Source organism: Furipterus horrens, unplaced genomic scaffold (assembly GCF_987537825.1).
Source record: "Furipterus horrens unplaced genomic scaffold, mFurHor1.1.pri manual_scaffold_4, whole genome shotgun sequence".
Classification (NCBI taxonomy): domain Eukaryota; kingdom Metazoa; phylum Chordata; class Mammalia; order Chiroptera; family Furipteridae; genus Furipterus; species Furipterus horrens.
The window spans coordinates 102,864,813-102,886,441 of NW_028327174.1; the positions used below are offsets into that span (position 1 = coordinate 102,864,813).

The 21,629-nt window shown below is 35.3% G+C and overlaps 1 protein-coding gene across 1 annotated transcript in view; it reads left to right on the forward strand.

Moving 5' to 3' along the window:
• The window catches only part of CEP83 (centrosomal protein 83), a 78,504-nt gene that overhangs the window by 17,073 nt on the left and 39,802 nt on the right, over positions 1–21,629 (forward strand). The window contains exons 5-9 of the mRNA XM_090273872.1: positions 4,146–4,397; positions 7,419–7,550; positions 16,195–16,309; positions 17,771–17,915; positions 18,029–18,178. Of these exons, the coding sequence (XP_090129998.1) occupies positions 4,146–4,397; positions 7,419–7,550; positions 16,195–16,309; positions 17,771–17,915; positions 18,029–18,178 (794 nt within the window). The remainder of the gene's footprint in view (positions 1–4,145; positions 4,398–7,418; positions 7,551–16,194; positions 16,310–17,770; positions 17,916–18,028; positions 18,179–21,629) is intronic.

The following is a 21,629-nucleotide window of genomic DNA, read 5'->3' on the forward strand; positions in this document are numbered from 1 at the left end:
ATTAACAATAGTACCTATCTGATGGAGTTAATATATGTAAAGTGCTTAGATAAGTACCAAGCACATAATAAGCATTTCATAAATGCTAGATATTATTATCATTTAAAATTATATGTCCACAAATTTCTTGAGTACAATGTATGATCCCGTTCTTTCTTTTAGCGTGCTGGAGTTTTCAGTGTCAGACCTGCATTTAGATACTCTACATAGTCTGAGGGCATCTCTTATTCCAGTGCCTGCAGTCCCCGCCTTCATCGCACTCCTGGCATTCTGGCTGCTCCGCTTTCAGACGCTGTCTGCTCTGGCTTTTCTATTTGTCACCATTATCTTTCTTTTACTACCCCCGTGACCAGGGTAACTCTCGGGACCTGAAAAAGACATATGTTATAATTTCTGTTCTCTTGTTCAGTCTGCATAGAATTCTTTTAAGACACTGAATGAAGGAAAAGAGATGGTAATTTCCAAAAATAGATTAAAATCTGAACTTTAAATCTGAGTAAATTAAGTGTTACCTTCTAGTGTAAATAAGTAAAAGTGTTTTTGTATTCTATCCTTAATTTAGAAAATTCAGTTCTAGTATATATAGGGAAAAGGGGGAAATGTAGAATAGCAAGAATATAAAAAGGTAAACTAACTTGATTTTAAAAACTAAGGTCTGGAAACTTGAAACTCCTTTTTTCAAAATGTTTGCTGTAATGGCTGACGCATAGTAAATGCTAAAATAATGGGGGGGGCGGTATTACGATTAGTACCTGACAGCATTAATCGTAGTACTAATTATCATAATAGCCCTGGCTGGTTTGGCTCAGTGGATTGAGCGTCGGCCTGCAAGCTAAGTGTCTCTGGTTCGATCTTCCAGTCAGGGCACATCAGAGAAGGAAAACTCTGACTCCAAAAAACCTCCGCTGCCTTGCGGCATACCTCTTCAGGGGAAAGGCTAAGGGAGTAAACCCCGACAGAAAATCCGGAGCCGGAGTCCCTAAGGCGGTTTGACGTTGTAGTCAACACCGGCAACTCCTGCGGCGCACCTGAAGCCAAGCTGTATTGACTCCGTCTTTCCCTTGGACCCTTCAGCTGCGAAGAGAGGGGGGGTCTGCTGCATGGGCAACAGCTGGCCCTCCATATCACCCTGCCCAGGCTCTGTAGCTTCAGCTTCACTGGAGAGGACACCCCAGCGTCATCGCAAGATGTCGATTCAACACGGGAGGAGACAGATACCGTGTCACTCCCGAGTTGGACTGCACAGCCATTCTCGGCGGTGCAGATAGATTCTTAAGAAGCTACACCATCGTCTCTCGAGACAGACGGCTGCCGACGACGACGACGAATTATCATAATAAACATAAGATATTTTTAAAATGCATAATATATATGAAGAGAATTACAAAACTATGATGAATGAAATCAAAGAATTAAATAAATGGAGATATATTTTGTTTATGGATAGGAAGACTCAAAAATATCAAGATGTCTGTTCCTCTCAACTTAATATATAGGTTTAGTATAATCCCAGTTAAAACTTAGTAAGTATTTTGTGGATACTGGCAAACTAATTCTAAAGTTTATATAGAGAGGCAAAAGACCCGGAGTAGCCAACACAGTCTTAGAGAAAAACAAAGTCAGGGCTGACACTCTCTGATTTCAGGACTAAACTATCAAGCTATGATAATCAAGCTGTACTCTTAACTGTTTCTCCATGCTACATTATAAAGATAATAAAAACAAAGACTAATGGAGCACTTAGATTTTCTTCCAAGTGCCCTGGGGAATTAGAATGGTGCTACCATCCATTAAAAAGATCAACAATCGTTACTAGTTCCTGATCTGTTTATGTTAACTTTTCTTTGCTTCAACAATTTTTGAAAAGTAAAATTGGTTAATACTTGACCTTTACTGCCAAGTAAGCTTGTATAGTCTCAAATAAAATAAGCATGGAGGTAACTAATACAGGCAGGTTTGGATAAATGTCATAAAAGAGAAATCCAAACAAACATTTTGTAAGAGAAAGGACTGAGAGCATAGCGATCCTTTCAAGGAAAATGACATGTGAATCTGATTGAGAGTGGAGGGAAAGGGAAGAGCTAACGATGTGTCTTAAGATCTGTGCCCAGATGACTGGGGCAAGTTTGGTGTCACAGCACAGGTTTTGTGTTCCTTTGCTTGTCTGCTTGGTTCTCTAATGTATCCTTACTGCCTGGAACAGTGCTGGGTGCATAGTAAATATTTGTTGCATGACAGTAAATGAATAGAGAAATTAGAAGGTAGTGATTACCAGTTTTGGTTGGAATGATTTAATAGTGAGCTCTGGCTTAGGAGTTGTAAATGTGTGATCTAATAATCATGACTGTGCCATTAGCCAGCTCAGACACTTTAGCCCCTCCAAACTACTAGAGAAAGTAGTGATACAGGAAACATGCTGGTCGAGAACATCAGCTCTCTGATCCTGTATGTAATATGAAGACTACAAGAGAAATTATTGTTACTAAATGCAATTATATGTATAGCTCATTCAGCTCAGTACTCAATGTATTCAGTAAAGGCACTGTTGTCTGAATCTGAGTTATACATTGACTTCTGACCTAGATGAGTTACCTTATGCAAAAGTTAAATGTACCTTGAACATCACCCAGCCCAAGCCCTTCATTTTAACTGAGGCCAAAGTAAAAAAGTGACTTGCGCAGTTATACAAATAGCTGAAAGGAAAGAGAAATGGAGGGAAAGAAATTCAGGGACCAAACTCCAAGGATAATGTTTATATGTAAAGGGTAGGAGGAAAATTAGGAGAGAGACACTAATTAGTTGGGCTTTTGAGGGCTTGACTTCTAAGAAAATTTTATTTTTCTGAAAAAGAATTTTTGCTGGCTGGATAGCTCTACCTATATTTCCCATTGACATCTTTAATTCAGCATGTCCAAAGCTAAATTGAAGTCACTGCATGTTAAAACTGAAAGAATCTTAGAGGACCTCCATTCTAATCTCTCATTTTACAGATGAGAACAGATTCTGTGTGGGGTGCGGGACTCACAGTTCTTAGATTCGCATATAGCAATGTGAGCAATCAGTCATCTCTGGGCTACTTTTGCCAAGGTTGCAGATCATTACTTTAAGTTCTTTTGGCTTAGAGGGAGACTTCTAAGCTCATTCTGGCTACCAAACAAACCCCGGTGCTATTTAGAGCTGTGGTTTCTAACTTTTTAAAACAGCGGAATCCTTTCTTTAAGTTGAGTCATTTGAAGAAACCTTATATATAAAAGGAGACTAAAAAGAGTGGCTTTGCTTAACAGTAAAGATTTGATGGTGGTGGTGGTGTTAAGGGACACATAGTTTGGGAGATCAGGAAAAGGAAAGAATGAGTTTTACCGTGCTTACTTGGTCCCCTTATTCCCAGAGGTGAGAGGCCTCCGAGGTGCCTCAGAGGTTAGGAACCAGTTTGAAACCCACCCATTGGGAGGCCTGTGGAATCTGGAAGTGATGTTGCATGAATGAGAAGACCACTGGTGTTTCTGCTCTATAAGTTCCCCAGTGACTTTTCTTAGGGCCTCAAAGTAATGACTTTCAGTTCTTTCTTGAATCTGAGAATTAGGAACTATGCTATCATTACAACTGGGGCCTTAATAAACTCTCAGCCATCATTTAAAAATTCCCATCAGTCACATTTGTAGTTATTTATATGGACAAGCAGCTTTTTTGTGTGTGTGAATTAAGTTGCCTTGGAATAGATAATTTTATTAGCATAGACATAACTTAAGAATTACTGTCACATAAGGGAATGCTTAGCAGTAATCACCATATTGGTCTTGCATCAGCCTCTGTAACATTCTGATTAACTTAAAAATATTTGACATTTTAATAATGATTTTTATAATATTATTTATAATTTTGAATTTTATTTGGCAGCTGATGAAGCCCCATGGTAGACATCATGGGGAGACGGGGAAATAGGACAAGGTACTTGCCTTCACATTTGAGTCATGCTGAGTCAGAATGAAGAATGTGACATTTTAGAATTTTTTCTTGATACTTCATTACCTAAGCTTTCTTTTTTACATTGTGTAATTTTAAATTTTAATTTACTGACTTATAATGCATGTTCATGACTAAAGAGTCAATAACTTAGAGTTGTATCCTTTCTTTCAAATTATTAGATTGCAAGACTGGAGAAAGATAAAGAAGATCTACATAATCAGCTGCTTAGTCTTGATCCCACAAGAGACAGCAAACGAGTGGAGCAACTTATACGAGAAAAATTTCATTTGTTTCAGAAATTAAAAGCTTTAGAGTCTGAGGTAGTAGAATTAAGGGCTGAAAAAGAGAATTCTGGTACGCAGGTAGAAAATGTCCAAAGAATTCAGGTGCGGCAGTTGGCTGAGATGCAGACTACGGTCAGATCCCTGGAGGTAAGCTTTTAATTGCTTCCTAAAGGAAAATAAGCACGGCATACTTTTTGAAAGAAAAGTGCAGTTCACAAGCCTCTGATTTTTAGAGCATAAATATATGCTTATCACTTAATGCTGGCACATTTGTGGAATTCCAAGAGTATATATATTCTTTCTGTGCAGTAGAAAACTATTGATTCATAAGCAATGGCTATGCTTCCACATATATAAAGGGATTATTTCTTTGAGAGTCAAATCACCATCTTAAATGATATAACTCTTATAATGCCACAGAGCAAAATATGCAAAATCCAAAATAATTTATTTGTGTTTCAAGAGACTAAATTCATCTCAAACCAGAAAGAATTTCTTCCTAGATAGTTGCTTCCTTACACTTGGATTTAAGATCTTAAAATCCTAAGTCCTGTTTAAACAGAAATACCATACTTATATTTCTGTGACAGCTTTTTGCAGGAATAATAAAGTTCATCTTGGCTACTAATGCATAAGGCTTTACTGAATTATTTTTCTGAGTTCATTAGAGATTTGAGCTGGCAGTGAAAATTTTTGGTTCCCATTGTGGGAGAGGAAAAACTTTTTCTTCATCCACTTAGGTTCAGTGATTGAGGGTTGTGAATTAAAACTGACAACAGATATTAGTGTAAGAACGGTGTTGCTCAGAGAACCATGAGGATTCAGCGAGCAGAAGAGAAGTTTATTTGAGGGAATTAGCAAGCGGGGAGGAAGCCATGCCACAAATGGCCCGACTCCGGGTTTCTAGGGAAAGAGGGAGCTGTTTTACAGGGGGAAGAAAAAAGAAACTATTGAATTCAGTCGTTATCTCGCACCTGTGAGTCAAGGGCTCATCAAGGCCAAACGGCGCTCAGGTTGATGTACCCCATTATCAGGGGAAACTCCCAGGCGCTGCAGGCAGGCGGGCGGGCAGGGGGCGGGGGGATGGCGTGGGAACTGAGGCTGTCAATTAGTAAGAGAAAAGATAGGCTTTTATTCATGTATGTACATGGGGGTTCACAGAAAAATGTGTCACAAAAGAGGCAGTTAGAATTTGGGGTGTATAAACCATCTTTTAAGTAGAGAAAAGAGACGGGAAGAAAGGGCACTTAGGAAAGATAAGTGAGCCTTTAGGAAAGTAGATTGGAAACATGACAGTTTTGTGAAAATGTCTTTTTAGGTGATTTCTTATCCTGATGCTGACTTCCTGTCTTTCATGACAAGAGCCAGTCTTTCCTGATTATGAAACCCCAGGGGAGGGAATTTATAACAGTTAAATTCTTTTCCAAGGCTCTGCTTTTAGGCAGGTAAAAGGAGTTGAGGAAAAATCTTTTTTTAATGTGTGTTGATTCCCAAATGTTTTCAGCTCAAATTATTTTTTATGCCAGAGTGGCAAGATATTCTGGACCCTTTCACCATCTTTTCAGATATGCTTACTCTTCCTAAGGGTTCTTAGTGTCTAAGATGTAGCAAATATACTAGTTTGTTTTGATTTATTTTGAACAGTCTAAAGTGTTTTGTTTTTTCATTCAGATAGTTGTGAAATGACTTGATTTGGAAGAAAATTAGTGGGTACTTAGCTTGTAATTAAATCCAATATCCAAACCCAGAATAGTGACTTTTCCCCCCAGCCAGCAACCTGGTACAAGGAGTATATTGATACACTTTGAAGATAAGTCACATTTTAATTTTTTTTTTTAATGAAGCTTTTGATAGGATATGCTGGTCTTGAACTATAGTTGTTATTATCATTAGTTTTTAGACATGAGGCAATTCAGAATGAGACAGCTTATGTTGCCATCCTTTCATCCTTGATGTACGTGCACAGTGATAAGAATAAGTGGATGATTGCAACTGAATATGATATATGTTATGTGTTAATACTGTTGAGGTTTTGAATAATTTGGGGTAGTATTATTATACATATTTTAAGTAATGCTTATTTTCATATAATTGTAGAAAATTAGGAGAAACTTTAAAATATTTTGTTTTGATAAAAGGCTGAAACAGTCATTTAGGTCATTTAGAGTGATTATTTTCAGGACAAGTTAAATGATGACAAAAGATGGGAGGTTCATTCATTTGTGACATTTTAAAAAGGGCTTGTATTTAACTTTATCAGATAAAATGAAAAGAGCACATGACAGCATGCATTTCTTTCTTCTTTGACCTTTGATGTTTTTGGCCATCTGTGAACCCAGGAAGTATCATTTTATATTTGAGGAAAATAGGTTTCTAAAAAAAATTATTTAAATACCCTTCTATATTATACTTAAGATATATAGGAAATGAGAGGTGGCAAAACTGAAGATTATGCTTGAAACACCAGACATTTTTATTTTAAGTATTTTTAGTAGAAATATTTTTTAAAAACATTTAGTTTTCTCTCCTAACTAAAGAGTACTGTGAGTATTACCAGCCAGAAATTTTTCTGACAACTTCAGACTTCATTAAGAATCTTTATTATGTGATGAGGTTAAGAGCTATTGAGCTCTTTGCCCATGCTTCCAAAGGTTACAAATTAGTTGCGGATTTTTTTCTTTCCTCCATCAATTTTTAATTCTTGTATCTCATTAAAAAAAAAAATTTCCATTGATTTTAGATTTTCAGTTTTTACTTCTTACTATTACATATGAGCCCTCTCTTCTACTTCCAATATGCTTTCTCATATCTGTCATGGATTTGGAACCCCCAAAAATGTTTGTTCGAATTATTTCAGCAATAAGAGTAAATAGGTATCAAGTGAGTGTGTTCATTAAGAGAAGTGTATGAGTTTTATTTCATTGGTGGCTCTTGATATGTTTGTTCCAGATACCTCTGTTGAATATTTCTTGGCACAAACACCTTTCATTTGAATCCTACCAAATACTTTGAGAAAAGTAATTTTTCTTTGGCATGTGTTAATATTGTTGAGATTTTGAATAATTTTGGGTAGTATGATTACACATATTTAAAATAGTGCTTACTTTTATTTTTTATATGATTGTAAAAAATTAGGAAGCATTTTAAAATATTTTGTTTTAATAAAAGGCTGAAAAACAGTCAGTTAAACTACAATCTGAACACTTGGAAAAAGAGCTACAATCAAGCAATGAACAGAATAATATTTTAATCAGTAAATTGCATAAAGCTGAACGGGAAATAACTACATTGACCAGTAAAGTAAGTCAACTTATGTTTCTACTTCATTCTTTAGAATACTTGATACTGTATAATGACAAAGAAATTTTGCATTGAATAATTTGGTTGTCTATACTGAGATTTTTTTTATGCTGTTATTTTATAATACCTTCCAAACATATGCAGAATATGGCCAGTTCTTCTTAGCTGCACTGTAAATACTCCTCACTGCCTTCTCACAGAAAGCTGACTTCTTCCTCAGGGCCTGTGAACTTTCCTGCCCAGCATGGCTTCCCTCACATACCTACTCAGCTTGTTCCAGATGCTTTCACTTTGAAAAATACCATCATCCCTCTTCCTCTGCCATCCTAATCTTCCTCATTTGCTTTATTTTTCTCCATAGCTCTTAACACCATCTAATATATTTATATTTGTTTATTTTTTGTCTACTTTTTCTTGTCCATTCCTGTACCCCAACAAAATATAAGCTCCAGAGCTCAGGGACGTTGCTCTTATTACTGCTGTATCTCTAGCCCCTGGAAACGTGCTGGCACACAGCAGGCACTAAATAAATGATGAGTAAATTAATATTAGCATCATCTAAATTTATATTACTTAAAAATATATAATAGTTTAAATATTTTATATACAGAGTTTTCTCAAAGACTTAGGTGTGTATTCCTTCAATGCAGGGTACATATATAAGGAATCCAGTAACCAGAAATAGAATAGCAATGAGAGAAGTATTTCATAGAGTACTGCAGTGAATATGAATGTCAGCTCTGGAGTCAGACTGGATTAAAATTTCAGTTCTTCTGCTTACTAGCTGTGTGACCTTGGGTAATTTATGTTCTCTCTGAAAACATTGTTTTCCTTTATAAAACAAGACTAATACCTTATAGCTTGTAACAAAGGTTAAATGAGATATTATAAGATCAAGTATATAATCACTCAAATATTAGCTGTTACAATTATAATGTTAGCCAGTAGTAGTAGTAGTAGTAGTAGTAGTAGTAGTAGTAGTAGTAGTAGTAGTAGTAGTAGTTTGGGCATCTCAAAGAACTTAAAAATAAGACTGGTTACTAAATCAGTGAAATATAGGTATGAGCAAAAGTAGGTTTCCAGTTTTTTTGTATGGAAAAAGATGCATAGGTTATGATTATCACAATAGCTTTAGTAACTCAAAAGAATAAACTCTGTTTCATGTACTCAAACTGTAAACCTACATTTGCCAACCTTTATCTATATTTTCTATCAAAGCAGAGTTACATGTAAAACCACCTTAAAAAAACAAAATGGCTCACAGACCAGAAGGATTTTACTGTAGCTTGGTAGAAATATATGAACTTATCTAAAGGAATAATGTATTAATCATGGATTTTTTTGGCCAAGGAATTACTTCAGAAGACTGAAATGATATTTATGATAGAGTTTTAGTCAGAAGATGTAAGTACTCTGGTCCCACTGAAAATATCATTCTTACTGTGGAAAGGAATACACACCAATTTGGTTTAATTTATGGCCGTGAAACAACTAATCTTATTTCCATTTGCTTAGATTGAATGATCACCAAGCAACTTTTTGACTGTTTTTTGAATGCACTGGTTTTTCAGACTTAGGGCATTCTAGTTTCCATTATAGCTTTTTCTCATAATTAATAAGATGACAGTCTGATTTTATAGATAACTCTTTGTAAATTTTATTAATGTGAGTCTAATCTTGAGAGTCTGTTAAGTGTGGTGACTAAGTTAGATTTCTGTGCCTGAAAGGCCAACACCATAATATCAGAGATTAGATGCCAACCCGTGGGAGATAGTCTACCCAGTTTTTCCATGCAAACACATACTCTTATATTTGCAGCTCTAGTGACATTTCAGATTTTTGTTTGAATATCTATACTTTAAGTTGACAAAATGTTTTATAGCCAGTATCTTGTTTAATTCATTAGACATTGTTGACACCAGAAAGAATAAGTGAAAATTAGGCAATGAGTTTTTTATTGTTAAAATGTTTTAATTCAACCATAATCCTATAATTGATCTTATATGTTGAGATTCAGATATATTTAGAAATTAAAAGCTTCTGTTTTGGAGCAGGTAATGAAGTGCAATAGGAAAATTAATGGGCTTTGAATCAGATGAATTTACCTTTGAATCCTATCCTGGCTCATTCATCTCACTCACCACCTGTGCTGACTTGCTTAACTTTTTAATGGGGATAATACATATCTCTTACATAATTTTTGTAAGATTAAAGATGGTATTGCACATAATACATTGAACATAATAAATAGTAGCTGGTGAAGAAAAATAGCGAGTACTCAGTATTTCCAAAGCACTCTAGTGGATGCGAGTAGCTAAACTGAACTGCTGAAATAAACCTGTACGGTGGATGGAGCAGTAGGACATTGAATAAGTTGGCTTTTGCTGTGGCTTCTAACTCTCTTGGGAACCACCAGATACTTTTCTTGTAACATGTTTTACACGAGCTTTGTGGTTTACTTGTGTCCTGGCCTTGATTTTTCTTCTCTTTCTGTACATAGCCTTCTCTATTGCTCTTTCTCTTTAGGAGTTAGCACATAGATGATGTCTCCTGTTTTGTTGAAGGAAGAAGAGCATTTTAGTATAGTATTACTTCTCTACTTGTTTGCTAATACACATTGCTAACAGTTGGCTGTCTTTTTAAAGGCACACTTGCATTATTTTGCATATAAATGGTGTATTAAAAAATCATTCTTTAACTTTAGACAAGCCAGGTTTTCATTTGAAATATTGCGTGTGAAAAGATTTCATTGGCAGGATAAATTTTAAAGATTTTATTTACTTATTTTTAGAGGGGAAGGGAGAGAGAGAGAGAACCAGCATTGTGTGAGACAAACATCAATTAGTTGGTTCTCATACACCCACAACTGGGGACCTGGTCCGTAACCCAGGCACATGCCCTGACTGGGATTTGAACAGGTGACTTTCTGGTTCACAGGCCAGCACTCAATCCACTGAACCACACCAGCCAGGGCCATTCTCTGACCATTTTTAGTAATATTTTTTAATCCAAGATTTATAGTTACACTGACATAACTCTATTAAGAAAGCTAACATTTACAAATTTGAATATATCCCAGGTGTTCCTTTGCATCGCAGATAGCCATTTGCTAGAACTGCAAAATAATGTTGATAAAGATTTCAAGTTGCAAAGAAAACTGTGACAGTCATGTTTGAAATATCATTTTAAAATTTATCCTTCCGCCCTGGCTGGTGGGCCTGCAAACCAAGGGGTCGCTGTTTCGATTTCCAGTCAGGGCACAAGCCTGATTTGTGGGCTAGGTCCCCAGTTGGGGACACTTGAGAGGTAACCACATATTGATGTTTCTCACCTTCTCTTCCTCCCTTCCCCTCTTTAAAAATAAATAAATAAAATCTAAAAAAAAAAAGATGGTATGAGAATGATGACCATAAAGGTATTTAACCTTCAATGAGATAAATTCTTCTAGTTACCTCATGAAGTGCTTGATCTTTAGAACACTAATAAAACAGCATTAAGGAAGCCTCCTGCAGTGTTATCCTTATTAGCTAAGTTAATGCAGTCATACCATCTCAGACTTTTGTAAAAAGAAAAAGAATATAAGTACTGTCTCTTTGGGATTTTGCATCAAGAGCTTCTTGATTAATACATTTTTCAACTATATTTCTATTTCTTGTTTATATATATTGTTTTCTTGCATTTCTCTGTGTGTATGTGTAATTTAACAGATTTTGAAACCTTGTAAAATGTCTACTATTGCTATTTTAAAAAACCATTTCTTCAAGTTTTGTTAGTAGTACTAGGTAGTGATCTCTGGGTACTCGCATTGTGCTGTGTTGAAAGCATAAAGCAAATTTACACTGTGCCCTACATGGAAAACATTGTGGGGGGCAGGGGCAAGAAAAACAAAAACAGGGGAGCTTGACCCAGAAAGCTTCAGAGGACTTTGAATCTCTTGAAATTATTTGCAGCATTTTAACATTGTATATTTTGTTTAGGAAAAGCTCCCTAGTTTTCTTAGAGACCTGATCACAAAGAAGGTTAAGAACCAAGGATGTAAGGCAGAAGGAAATGTTATTATGACTATTTGGGATTTGGTTCAGATTACTCATAGAAAGTGTGACTGTCATATCTAAGCAATAAATACTTAAATAAATTTTTCATTTTTATTAAAATAATTTCTTTAAACATATTTTTAGGGAGTTAATACATTCATTATTTTGTATAAATTTGGCACTAAAGAAAAATGTAAACTCACTTAGGTACATAGATGAGGAAACATGAACGCCGAGAGGACACGTACCTTGCTTGAGCGTGTGCCACTAGTTTAATCACAGAAGTGGGCCTGTGGACAGACCTCACTTGCTTGACTTCCTCTCCATTGTTTTCAGTTTCAATAATTATAATTTATTTGAAAAATGTTTTCTCTTTTCAGTGCATCTCAGGGTGAAATCAGAATTAAGAAATAGGTTTTTATTTCGTAGTTCTTGTTGAAATTAAAATTCTACAACATAAAGTGACTAATTTTCTATTTATATTTAAAGCAGCTACAGTGTGGTTTGTTAATGAACTGCTATGCCATTCTTAACCTTTTACAATTAGTAGGTAATAGCAGGTTATAATTACATTTGTCAAGGAGAATGGATTTTTATTGTGGTCAAAAATTTAAAGCACTTATAGGTTAAATTCTCTCTGCCCATGAAATCATAATGTAGTAAAATTGAATCTACAGAAAATTTAAGTATTTAAATAAATAAAATTTCTTAGCTGCTTTCATGTAGTTAAACATTGTTCTATGAGACTTGATTTCATAGAAAAGAACTTTAGAAAGATTTCAAAATGCAAAACTGATGTCAGCATAAGGTATTTGTTTAGTGTCATTTAACAGTCTACAAGTTAATTTGGAAAGGGGTGCATCCTAATGTGGTTAGCAGTATAGAGGCAGTTTAGTACTTGCTTTTCTATTTATATCCTTTAAGCAGGGATTTTGCATCAAACCATTCCTTACACTGCTTTCAAAACCTTTCATAGATGGATTTTCTTTCTCATCCTTGCCCTCCTGAGGGCATGCTTATTGATTTGAGAGAGAGGGGTAGAAACACTGATGCAAGGGAAACATTGATTGGTTGCCTCTTGTAGGTTCCTCCCCCCAGTCGATGACCAAACTGCAACCTAAGTATGTGCCCTGACCAGGAATTGAACCCACAATCTTTAGGTTTATAAGACAACACTCCAGCCAACTGGCCAGGGCTCTAGCCAGTTGGTTTCTTTTTAACTGTCAACTCCGGTGTTTTAGATCACTGGGGGACACAGTTTTCATTGAGTTAGATTTGACACCTGTTTTTGACAAACTTTTGCCACCTGAATCCAAAAATGACCCCCCGTTTTTCTCTATCATGTCAACTTTTTAAGGAACAGGATACCTTCCCTTTGTCCTAAAAATCATACAACATATACATACAAAGGAAAATAAATAAAGTTACCTGAATATACTCTTTATTTAGAGTTATTTTATTCATACAAAGGCTATATAGTAGTCCCTCTCTATATTGTGGTTCACTTAAGGTGGCCTCATTGTATCGCGGGATTTTTAAAAATACTATATTTAATTATCGCAGAGTTTTTGCTATATCGCGGGATTTTGCGGTACTGTATACGTATGTTGTTAAAGTTACGTAGGTTTAAGAGTATAGAATAAATGTAAGGTTCCTACTTTGCACGGGGGGTGGGGGGGCGGTCTAGAACATAATACTCGCGATAAGTGAGGGAATACTGTATATTGTTACTGTAAGTCAAATTGTGTATAAGTTCTGCTACCAAACATACATGTTAAGGTATTTTATCTTTTCAAATGACAGGCTAGGAAATGCCAAAATGAGATGCTTGAAACAGTCTCCCTCAGTTGGCAAAGCTTTAACAAATTGCTTCATGAGACCCAGTTTTATGTGCAGAGGTGGGAAAATAATATTCTTTCTGTCAACAAGTGGCTCATGTAGAATGTCTGGATCACCAGGTTTGAGGTTAGATTTTGAAGGCCAATTAAACTCCACCCAATGCCTCTCACGAGCTCTGCTGTCCCACACACACAGAAAACAGGGATACTTGGTGTATCCGCGTTGCTGACCAAGAAGGAAGCAGACCATTTGAAGGTCAGCACAGATGACCCAATTGTGCTTTTGATATTGCAGCAGATCAGTGACTCTCTTTATGTCTTCATATTCTTCATGAAAACAAACTGAATGGCCAGTTGGGACTGCACTAAATAAATTTCCATTGTGGAGGAGGACACACTTCAAGCTCCACTTTGAGCTATTAATGAACAGTCGCCATTCAGTTGCATTCTGGATTGGAATTCCCAATTCCTCCATTAAACCATGTATGTTATGGCAATGCACAAAGCCACCGTCACTTTGAAAGTCCTGCAGAAATGCACTTTCTCTTGATCAAAAGTAGCATGCCTTCACTCCTTTTTCAAGCAAGTTTTTTCGTGCAGTCTTGATGCTAGGGGTTCTGAAGCCTTTTTGGATAGTCCCAAATCTCATGCCAAATCATTCAACTCATGCTGATCAAATCCCTTATGAACTGAGTCATCTTCAATTTCAAAATCTTCATCGTTGCTGTCACTTAGTTCTACACCATACTCCTGTTTTTCGAAAGAGGGTAGTTCAATGAAAACTGGCACTGGGATTTCAGCTGAATGAGGCACTGGGCATACAGCTGATGGTAGGCTAGGATACTCTATTTTACACTTATTTTTCTTGTTCTATCCTGACATTTTCACTATACAAAAGTAAGTCACTTGAATGATCTCTGGGCTCTCACCAAACCATAGGTATATCAAATGGCAACTTATCACGTGTTCCCTTTGTCCACATCTGTAAACTCTTGACACACTGCTTGCACACCTTGTGAAGGGCCTAAGACTAATCTTGATCACCAATTTTTCTTTAAAATATGCAAAATAGGCTTGCCTGACAAGTGTGCTGATGTTTGTCCTTTGACTGGGAATGGTGAAACTGCCACAGGTATAACAAAACAAATCAGGGTTGTTTAGGCACTTATGATGAGAAATAGTAGAGGTAGACATGATCTGAAGGAAAGGAAATAAGTACGTATGTGAATAAAAAAATAAGTTCTGCTAACTCCTTGTATACAGTCAAGAACTCGGACTACACTTCGGAATACGATTCACTATACAGAGTGGCACACAACCTCTCACCACACTGTCTCATATGTAACTGAACAGCCTAGACAAGTATGAACCTGTCGCTGGTCTCCAAGGTCATCTCCCACCCCTCCCCACTCGAGGGAGGTTTGCTCTCTGCCAACAGGAGAGCACTAGTGCTTCCCTTGATCCAGGCTTGATCCAGGCTTGATCCAGCCTAGAGTGGTCGCATTAAGATAAGCTGTATAGAAAAAGCTTGACATGATAGAAGAAAACTAACTGCAGTTTTCAAATCAGCATGTGTATTTAGTCTAAAACAGCTGAAAAGTCAAACTCAACAGGAATTATGTTAAAAATTGTTCCCCTGTGATTACATTCAAGTAAATCATTCTTTACGCTCCTGTTCCCGTCATTTCACATTTTACATATTTGACTTGCATATATTCATGGTTTTCTAGTGTGATTTCATAGTTTTATACATTAGTATAATATATCAGAATGCAGGTTTATCTAAACTTTATATTTATATTGTTTAAAACCTCCTGACAGTATTGTACCTAATTTTAGAAGCCCCTTACCGAAGGGAAGGTATATGGAAAATGTTTGGGTGGTGCAGATGATTGGAGAGAGAAAGCTTTCTTGTTTGCTGCTCTATCCCCAGCTCCTAAAATAGTGCCTAGTACATAATAGGTGCTCAATAAATGTTTATTGAAAGAGTGAAAGAATACTGTTTATGAACTAGAATTATTCAGCTTTCAAAAGGGATATCTCAGGGAAGATGGAAAATCGGTATGTGATGGGTTAATTATGTAGAAAACATTGACAATTATTTATATTCAATTGAGGCTTTAAAAGAGTCATATTTTGACAATAAAGGTTTAAATTAGATTTGTAAGTTTTATATTTGTGCCTCCCACTACCATAACATATGTGTGTACACACATGCACATATATACTTACATTATATAGTCACCAAATTCAGCTGACCCTTCTTGCCCTCCTTGTCAATCCTTTGCCTCTTAATTAGTTTCTTTTCCTTTAGTATCTTAATCCAATGCATTTGCAATTAGAGTTAATTTTCTGAAACAAAGTTAATTGTGCCACTTTTAATAGCTAACAGGATACACAACCCTTTTATATGGCATATAAAGTTTATTCCCTGCCACTGCACAGATTTTTGCTTTACCTATAACACATTTGCTTGTTTTTCAAGCCGAGTGTGACCTTATACCTATGTAATATTTAATGTGCTGTTCCTTATACCTGGAATGCCTTTTTGTCACCAACACTCTTTTTAAAAGGACTGAATTTTATTAGGAAAAAACTGTTTTCTTGATGCCAGGCACTGGTGTTCCAGGCTCTGAAACACCTTCCCTGGCGGACAGTGCTTACTCTATATTCTACCACCACAGCGTTCTCTCATTTCTATTAGTGTGTTAGGGTAAGCAGTTAATGGCAAGAAAACAACCAAGAGTAATTTTAATTTCTAATTATCAACAGGTAAAAGAACTTAAACATTCAAACAAACTAGAAATAACAGACATCAAACTGGAAGCAGCAAGAGCTAAGAGTGAGCTAGAAAGAGAAAAAAATAAGATTCAAACTGAACTGGATGGTAATATATTTCCCATGCTTTTTATTATTTTCACATATAAACTAAAGTCATTAAAATAGATCACTGAATTTTTATTTTCAGATTTTCAGCTTAATTGAATTTTAATGTTAGAGCACATATGGATTGTTTTGTATATATGTTGAATGTTCATTCTGCAATCTAACCTTTACAAAAAAATCAACCTTTTGTTTATGTTATAGTTACTTGATTAATACTTACATTAAGTGAAATTTTACAGTGGGAATTCATACCTCTTGAGTTTATAATTTAAAATATTTAGATCATATGATTATTAATTCTAGGCCCAATTTTTACATTAAATTTTTTTTTTAATGTAGACCCTGCACCAGTTATTGAGCCCAGTTCAGTCTAGGCTTATTTATTTATTTATTTTTAAACAAACTTTTATTTATAGAGCGAGGGGAAGAGAGAGAGAGAAACGTCAATGTGTGGGTGGTTGCCTCTCACACGCCCCTAACTGAGGACCTGGCCCACAACCCAGGCATGTGCCCTGGCCGGGATTTAAACCAGCAACCCTTCAGTTCGCAGAGCAAGCACTCAGTCTACTGAGCCACATCAGCCAGAGTCAGCTTAGGCTTATTTTTTAACTCTAGTTTAGTGTTTAGAATGTGTTTCTCATCAAGAATCCTAAGAAATTACATTATTTCTGACTTTTCTTACATATTTAAATAAGCTGCCTTTGGCCTGTAACTATCCTAGAGTTGGTTGTTAGTTTAACTGTTCTCTATAGTTTCAGACAGAACTTGTGATGAATGATTGTTTTTATTATTAATTTCTACTTGATGTTGACTCATGATTTTATATAGAGTTAGGGAGTCAATATTCTTAGGAACTTAAGGAGCTTGGGATCCAGTTCTGCATTTTTAAAAAAATTTGACTTAGATACAGATTTTAGTTCTTCTGTCAGCAAAATGCTTATCATCTCATTACAAGGAAGATTTGTAAATTCATTGGACAAGATTGAAAGTTTTCAGTTTATATTTCTACTAGAAATCTAAAAATTCTGCTAGAATGATAGGTTTTGAAGGGTTTGATGATTTTATTCACTCTGCTTCTAGCCAGCTTTGTGATGATTTAGAGGTGAAGTACTTAAACCTGTTTGGCTGTCATCCAGGTTGATGTCCCTAGCTCTAAAGATTCAAATGAGTAAATGTATATATAACCTTTTATTAATGTTTTTGGGTGTGTAGGTTAAATAAAATAATGACAGAAAAATTAACTCAGTTTTAGTTTTATTCTTATGACAGAAAATTAACTCTGAGTTTTAGTTTTATTCATATGAAAATTTTATCAATGTATCGATTTTTGAAAAGATATATCCAGAGTGTCTTACTTTCTACACTTTTCTAATTGTCTTACCAACTTATGAAAGTTTGCTCATGTGATTTTTCATGTTGATAAGATTGAGTATAGCACATTTTTCTCCTTAAAAAATATTAGGATTACAGTCAGATAATGAAATTCTCAAGTCAGCTGTTGAACACCACAAAGTGCTCTTAATAGAAAAGGATCGTGAATTAATACGTAAAGTACAAGCTGCCAAGGAAGAAGGTTATCAAAAACTTGTGGTATTACAAGAGGAAAAGTAAGTACATAATTACCCTATTTTGTGTTAAATCTCCTTGCAAATGAACACATTTTGCTGTCATATTATCCTTATTGTAGTTCTGGTAACATAATTATCATCTGTTGTTTTAGGCTAGAACTTGAGAACAGATTAGCGGATTTAGAGAAAACAAAAATGGAATATGATGTCTGGAGGCAGTCCGAGAAGGATCAGTGTGAAGAGAAATTGCGGGCTTCACAGATGGCAGAAGAGTCGGCCAGAAGGGAACTTCAAAGTATTAGGTCGTATATGTGTATATATATTTTAAACTTTTCATTTTGAAGTCATTTCAGAGATAACAGAACATTTTAAAAGTAGTACAAAGAAGTCCCATATAATCTCCCAGATATCCAGGTATTAACATCTTACATAACCATATTACAATAATCAAAGCTACCAAGTTAACATTAATATAATTAGGAAATCAAAAAAACATTACTGTTATAAAATCTATAGACTTCATTAAATTTTACCAATTATCCCACTGATGTCCTTTTTCTGGTCCAAGATCCAATCCAGAATTACACATTGCCATTACTTATTCTTCTTTAATCTTGACCATAATAACACTTGTAGAGTGCTGGCCAGTTATTTTGTAGATTATCCCCCAGTTTGAGTTAGCCTTACATTCTACTAATTAATACATTTAATTAAACTCAAGTTACACATTTTAGCAAAAATAACACGAAAGTCAAAGCTACATGTCCTCAATGCATAGTATCAAGAGGTATATGATTTGTCCCCTTACTGATGATGTTAACTGTAATCACTAGGTTAAAATGGTGTTTGCCAGGTTTTTTCACTCTAAAATGATTACTTTTTCCTCTTTGTAATATATGACTATGGGGAGATACTTTGAGACTGTGTAAATAACCGTCATTATACATTCTAACTAATTTTAGTATCCATTGGTCATTCTTGCCTGAAATAATTATTACTTTAGTATTTACCAAAAGATGTTCTCCAATCTCCATGATTCCTTCTGCATTTATTATTTGGAATTCTTCTCAAAAGAGCTTCTCCTTCATTCTAAATATTATCTTCATATCAGTTTGGATGCATAGCTTCTTATTTTATTTTGTGGGTTATAATCTATTATTATAATTTTTTTGTTTGTTTATTTTGCCTCGGATTTGGCCATTGGAAGCTCTTTCAAGTTGATTTCTATATCCTTTTGACATGACCCCACCATTTTTGAGATCATCTTTATTTTCTGTTATCACAAGATGTTCTGGACTCATCTTATACTTTCCCTCCCCCAGGCCTGGAATCAGTCATTTCTTTAAGGTATTCTGGTTCCTTCATAGTGTATTGGAGAATGGTGTTTAGAAATAGAAATTTCAGCTTTGGATATACTTACTGATACTACAGTGTCATGGCTTCTAGGCCCTCTCAGTGTACTGAACTAGGAAATACACTATGTATACACAGATAACACATTTTTATCTGTTTCTTTATTTTTCTATATATATGTTAATAATCATCAGTTCAGATTGATATTTCCAATTCTATTACAACACCATGGTGTTCATTCTAGCCTTTGCTCTTTTCTTATTTGTAACTCCTTTCTTTGACAATGAGAAATGTGGTTCTCGTTATTTATATTTATTTATTTTCTCAGTCCTAGAATCCACATGGTTTTGACAGTTGGTCATTTATAACTGTGAAAAACAAGCCTATTAAATAGTGTGTAATATTTGTGTGCAGTTCTTTTTTTTCTTTAGCCTTTGAGTATGTAGTCAGACTCTACTTTCCAACGTTTCTGAGGTCTTTTCTCTCCAGACCTCCCTTCACTGTGGTTTGTTTTTTATTTATAAAACGTTATTTAGGTTCCATTTTAGTTCATTTCTTCCTGTTTTATTTCATTTTGGGTCCCCACTTCACCTTTATTGGTTTATTTATTAACTCGATGTGGTTCTAAAATAACATCAACATGGTTCTAAAAGACAGAACTATACAAAAAAAAAAAAAAAAAAAAAAAAAAAAAAACCTTTAAAAAAGTGCCACTCTGCACATCCATGTTATCTTTTTCCCATCCTTTACCCTTCCTGCCCCTGAGTTAATCTCATGAGTTTCCAGTTTATTCGTCCCGTTCCTGCCCACTGCACAAATGAGCGAAACATGTTTTTTTCTCCCCTTTCATGTCAGTATTTCCTGGAAACTGCTCCTTGTTACATATTTTCCTCTTTCTTTTTTATAGTTGCATAACACTTCATTGTGTATATATAGCAGCATTTATTCAACAGCTCTCCTAGGTTTGAGCATTTAATTTCCAATATTTTGTGATTACAAACACTGCTGCAATCAATAATCTTAATCTTGTTTATGTATGTATTTTCATATTGTTGGAGGTGTATCTTCAGGGTAAATCCCTGACATGAGTAATAGGTGGATCAGACGGTAAATGCCTGTATAGTTTTGTTAGATATGCCCATTCCCCTCCAAGAGAATTGTATCGCTTTCCCTCTCACTGTAGCTTAACTTGTATCTCTCATTAGGAATGAGATTGGACAATTTTTCGTACATTTAAGGGCTTTTTTATATCTTTCTGGTGAATTATCTACTCATGTCTTCCCTTATTTTCTCATGGATTCCTGGTTTTTTTTACCCTTGCTTTTTATGGGTTCTTATTAGGAGGATTAGCCCTTTATCTTTGATATGTGTTACAAATATTTTCCCAATTTGTCAGTCTTTTGACTTTGTTTATGGTATTTTTTGTCATACAAGCTTTTTATTATGTAATAAAATTTATTAATATCTTATTAACACTGGATTTTAAATCGTAGTCTTGTCCTGCAGTGAGGTTAAGAGGAATTCCCTTTTTTGCACTTGTATGGTTTCATATTTTGCATTTTATTGAGGTCCTTGATCTATTTAGAGTATATTCTTTTGTATGCTGTAAGATACATGTAAGGTATGGATTTCATTTTACTTCTTTGTAAATGATGACCCAGTTGTTCCACTCTTTTATTAAAAAGTATCTTTACCCTAATGATTTTCTTTTTTATCAACACTCAAGGACATTTTTTTCACTTGTGAGGGGGAGAGAGAGACACAGAGAAAGAGACAGAGAAACATCAGTTGGTTGCCTCCAATATGTGCTCCGACTGGGGGTTGAACCCAGAACCTGGGCATACGCACTGACCATGGATCGAGCTGGAAACCTTTCAGTTTATGGGACAGTGCTGCAACCAACTGAGCCACTCTAGCCAGGGCACCCCAATGGTTTTGAAGACACCTTTAACATATTTTAAATTTCTGTTTATTCTTGGGTCTATTTCTGGACTTACTGTTCTGTCTCTGGTCTGCTTGTCTGTTCAGGGGCCACTGCCACGATGTTTTAATTGAAGTCTTTATCGTATGTTACAGTGTCTAGTTGGTTTATTTTATCTTGACTAATCTTTTATGTTTGTTTTTTCTTATCAACCCGAATATCAATGATTAGCTCCATAAATGAGTTTGTTGGTATTTTTGTTGGGATTTCTTAAAAATTTTAAACTAAATTAGGGAGAACTGACATCTTTATGATGTTGAGTTGTCCTAGTCAAGAACAGATTTTTTTTCCCATTTATTGAAGTATACTTTTGTGTCCTTCAGGAGAGTTCTAAAACTTTATGTAGTTTTGACACATTTCTTGTTTATTCCCGAATACTTAATCTTCCTCATTGCTGTTGTAAATGTTTTTCCCCATTT